At 41.4% G+C, this 4,966-nt stretch overlaps 1 protein-coding gene across 1 annotated transcript; it reads right to left on the bottom strand.

Annotated features, from left to right (window-relative positions):
* Positions 1-3,431: 3,431 nt before the first annotated feature.
* On the bottom strand, positions 3,432-4,757 carry LOC125379757 (ficolin-1-B-like). Its single transcript, XM_048395802.1, has 2 exons — positions 4,721-4,757; positions 3,432-4,099 (listed from the first exon to the last, which is right to left on the bottom strand). Exons 1-2 carry the CDS (start codon positions 4,755-4,757, stop codon positions 3,432-3,434), a joined length of 705 nt encoding a protein of 234 aa, XP_048251759.1.
* Between the last annotated feature and the right edge of the window lie 209 nt (positions 4,758-4,966).

Below are 4,966 nucleotides of genomic sequence, written 5' to 3'. Positions count from 1 at the left end.
CACCAACAATCTCAGTTATTAATTTTATTCAACCAAGTTTAAAAAACACAAATTCAATTTCCTTTAAAAAACCGATGATTAAATGAGAACTAAGATTAAAAAGATCCTTGAAGAATGAAACTTTGAAATATGTATCCCTTGTGATGGCAAAATCAATGCAGTCAAGCAGGACATGCTTGACCGTGATTCTCTCATCACAAGGGATACAAAATGGAGGATCCTCACCCTTTAACAAATACTCATTAGTATATCTATTTTGGCCAATACGACTTCGTCGTAAAATGACCTCCTCAAATCTGGACTGACAACCCAAGTAGGTGTAACCGATTTGTGGTTTAATTTCAAGTAATTTATTTATACCTACCTGGGTGTCCCACTTCTTTTGCCACAGATTTCGGATGTAACATCCGATCACTGGTTTATAATCACTGTATGGAATTTGAAGTGGTGTCACAGATTTGTTGAGTACTGCTTTTACAGCAGCATCGGCCATCGTGTTACCAGTTATGCCAACATGACTGGGTAACCAACAACAGATGATGTCATATTGGCCAGTAGCAAGATCATTAAATAATTCAAGAATTTGGATTAAAAGTGGATGTTTAAAGGACAAATTTTTGATTGCCTGAGGGAATGAAAGTGAATCTGAAAAAATAATGAACTGTTTATGTTTAGATTGGTTTTTGAGATATTTCAGTGCGGTCAAAATGGCGTTGGCTTCTGCTGTAAAGATGGAACTGTTATCTAGTAATCTCGAAGATATTGTTCTGGATCCAATGACAGTGACACTAGCAACTGCACCACCATCCTTGGATCCATCAGTAAATATAGATTTATAAGTGTCATAATTGTTTCGTAATTGAAGGTATTCTTGTTGGTAAATTAGTTGATTAGTATCTGATTTCTTTAATTTGGTTAATGTGAGGTCTACCTCTGGCCTTACCATTTGCCAAAGAGGTGTTGAAAACAGTTGAGAGGGAGCTATATCTTGCAGTTTAATATTGGAAGCAACCATGGCAGACTGGATTCTGATTCCGAGTGGTGGAACAAGAGACGTTCTTTTAGTATAAATATCTTGGTAAAGAGGATTAAAGATGCAAGTAAAAGCTGGATTTGACTGATTAGAATATCATTTAGTGACATATTGTGACGATAATTTCAGACGGCGTTGTTTAAGAGAAGGTTCATCCGCTTCTACATACAGACTGTGAATTGGAGACGTCCTAAAGGCTCCAAGGCAAAGTCTTAGGCCCTGATGATGGATAGTATCCAGTTTTTTAAAGTTACTTTTGCAGGATTAATATAAACTGCTTTAAATGTTGAAGATGCTTGATTCTTACGACAAGCTAAAGTTGCAGCTCTAAACTAATTGAGAATGTTTTCTGTTTTCATGTTATCTTATAAGGAAACGATATACTACCATATTTTATAGGTTTAGCAAAACATTTTTTAATGCTAAATATTAACGAAGTCCCTTGTTCAGATAATATATAATAAACACCGTTCTGAATGAACGTATGTTAGATTTCTCCGAGTTGCCCACAGCAAAAACATAATTCATAGACAACCTTAAGAAACGCGATAAAGACGACCTGAATGTTTGCACTGTCATTGTCTATGCTCAATGAGTTATATTTGCCTTATTTTTATATCAAACAGTGTATCTAACAATTTCAAAGATGTGTCAGGCGTCAGAACCACATTGTGTATGTATACTGAACCGCAAAAGAAACGCGAGATTGTAAAATATAAATTTTATATGGTAAAATGCGGAAAATATATGTCAAGACTGTAGGTGTGAATATTCCGTGACGTCCTGATGCGTTTGTGAGACAAACATTCCATGGAATGGTACAGCGAGGCCTGATATTAGTCGCCACAACGCAGCCAACGGGTGACAGTTACCATGCTTTGCCGTGGACACCAACATGCACGTGTAACTAATGGAGGCTATGGGTATAAAAATCAACTTGAACTGCCTCTCTGGCACTCGTAATTTTGATGCGGCAGGTATGCCTCGATTATCCCCACAACAGAGAGAACAAGCGATCGGTCGATTACAAGCTGGACAACAGTCCAAGGTTGTGGCCAACACTTTCAATGTTCACGTCAGCACCATCCACCGTCTGCAGCAGCGCTACAACATTACAAACAGTACTGCAGACGTGGACGCCCCCGAGTGAACACGCCCAGGCAGGATCGGTTCATCCACCACCAACACCTACGGGATCGCTTCAGACTAGCCAGTGTGACAGCTCGAAACACCATTCGCACTAGAGGGCGACCGATCAGTGACGATACGGTACGACGTCGGCTGACTACCAACAACCTGTATTGCCGTCGGCCCGCTCGAGTGCCCATCCTCACCGCCTGCCACCGCCAGGCACGGCTGCAATGGGCTACACAAAATCGACATTGGCGGCATCAACAATGGAGGACAACTGTCTTCTCTGACGAGAGCCGGTATTGTGGATCCACGTCTGATGGGAGAGTGAGGGTGTGGCAAAGGAGGGGAGAACGCTATACGGACCATTGTGTCGTGGAAAGAGACCCGTGGGGTGGGGTGGTCAGAGCATCATGGTTTGGTAGCCCCAAACCTACATTTTTCAATTCAAACTTGTGCAGAAAGGTTGTTATGCACAGGACTTGGTATGACCAGCCGATTGACATGATCGGGCCCATCCTTCCACCCGTTCAGGTGAAGTCAGGGTCGAAGTGGTATGTTGGGCAAAAGGTACACTGTTCCTGGCTCGATCGTCCTGACTCCCTTCCTTCAGCGATACAGGGGCACAACCCACGGCAAACAGGTTTCCCAATTCTATCGCCGGTTACAACGAGCAGTGGGGTGCTTGGGAAACATTCTACCCCAGCTCCCAACAGGGATTTAGAGATTCTAAATGTATCCATTATCATTTTACAACATAAATTTTGATGAGTCACTGTATGCCTGTAAAAGTTACTTTAAGCTCACTAACCTTTATGTCCTGTCACAGTTGAGTCAGCCTGCTCATCAACATAGAATTATGTTCGTAATATATGCCAGCTGTCGCCTCTTTTCACGTTTTGAATAGTGTTTTAAAGAAATGGTATTTACGTTGCAATTGAGACATACACATAACACACTGGTAATTTAATGGCAAATATTTATATCTCTTGCAATTTGTTTTTGTAGGAAATGCAGCTCTGATGACAAGTCGTTCAGCACAATATCATTTTACATGTTCTAATATGTAATAAACAAAGGTGTTCACATGCACCTCATTTTCAGTGTATTATACGTTTTTGTTGGCAAATAATCAGCGAACCTGATCATAAAACTAAGAAGCCAAAGCACAATGCATACAATTGAGGTGTGGATGAATTTAAACGTTTTGAGCTATATACTAGTTCCGTTCGGAGTACTATTGATCAACATAGACTCATTCTAAATGTCAAAGAACAAGGTCATCTTCCACATACCAGTAAACTGGTTTCATGCCAATAATAGTAGCATATACAGGCTCCAAAACAACAGTCCCAGTGCGGTTAGTCGGCCAATGAATTCCATTTGATTCAAATTTAAGACTTGTGCAACCAAGCGGGTTGTACCACCAAGCCGCATTGTTAGCATTTGCACAGCCATTGATGTCCTTGTCGTAAGTACCAACACCTGCTCCGTTCAAGTTCTTGTTTGGGTCGCCTGCACCCCCCAAACCATCCATGTAGTCATAACTGGCTGGGAGAATGGTTGTGTCTGGTTGGAAGAGATCCCAATGACATGCGTAACCTTCAGCTTCGGAGTCAACTCGGAAATGTTTGTAGTATACCTGACCAAACGGCTTACCGGTAACTATGAAAACCATCATTAGGTCATACCTTCCTTGTATGGTCAGTTTGTGCATATTCTCAGCGCCAAGGATGTAAAATCCTTGGAACATTAGTACACCTAGCTTGATTTGTTGCCATGTGATGGCATAATCTAGGGAGAATGTTGTGTCAATAGTCGATACTTCGGTGTAATTCGCAGTTGGACTTGTGCAGGTCCATTCAAATTCAGAGTGTGATCCAAGTGGCTGGATGAGATATAATTCACCAATCACCTGTGGCGTCTCGATGCAATCTGGAATATAAGAAATAGGGTGTAAGAATTTAAACAGGAATACATCTATATATCTCTTGAACGGTTTAGTTGGGACGTCAAACTGCCGTTGATTTCACAAGGTTACCTGTTACCACTGATTTTACTCTCTCTTTGACTGTGTGGTGGACACTGTTGTCATAGAGTGAATGAGAAATTAACGTCGCACAGGCATTATTTCAGCCATATAGCGACGAGACCAAGTTAATATATTTACAATTTACGCCATGTCAGCCTAATGTGGGAGGAAAGCCCTAAGTGATGCAGGTTTCAGACGTTTACCACGTCGGTGAAACACACGAGCACGGGTATGGTCCAAAAACATTATCGGGGTGAACTGGGATTCCAACCCACAGCCATAGCTTTCTGGCGTGCCCAATGGACGCAACTCTGCACAGCAAATCGCGGCGCCTTAGACGACTGGGCCACCTGTGCCCCCTTGCCTTTGAAAAATTCCATCTCGTTGAAGGTGGAATATCAGATGGAATTTTTGCTTGAATAATGATAGGGAAATGGTCACTTCAACAAATGTCATTGTGGACTGACCATTCAAATTCGTTGAGTAGGTTAGAATCAGTTAGAGATAAATCTAAAGAAGAATACATTCTAGTTGCAGGATGGAGATGAGAGTTGGAGTCATCATTAAAAATGCACAGATCATTATTGGAGATGAAATCCAATTACTTAACACTTAGTGTAAGTGTTTATACCACCTCATAGTGGGTTGTCGCCATTTAGATCTCCAATGATTACACAGGGTTTAGGTAGTTCATCATAGAGAGCTTGAAGATCTTACAGCCTGAGAGCTGATGAAGGCGGTATGTACAGTGGACACAGAGTAAACGCAAC

The sequence above is a fragment of the Haliotis rufescens genome, unplaced genomic scaffold, assembly GCF_023055435.1.
Source record: "Haliotis rufescens isolate VD_foot unplaced genomic scaffold, xgHalRufe1.0.p SCAF_147, whole genome shotgun sequence".
Lineage (NCBI taxonomy): Eukaryota > Metazoa > Mollusca > Gastropoda > Lepetellida > Haliotidae > Haliotis > Haliotis rufescens.
This window is presented reverse-complemented; position numbering and strand designations above follow the sequence as displayed.

Coding starts and splice junctions, on each gene's coding strand:
- LOC125379757 (XM_048395802.1), bottom strand. CDS start 4,757: ATGACTCCAACTCTCATCTCCATCCTGCAACTAGAAT. Junction 4,100..4,720: donor CTCCATCCTGCAACTAGAAT/GTATTCTTCTTT, acceptor CTTATATTCCAG/ATTGCATCGAGACGCCACAG.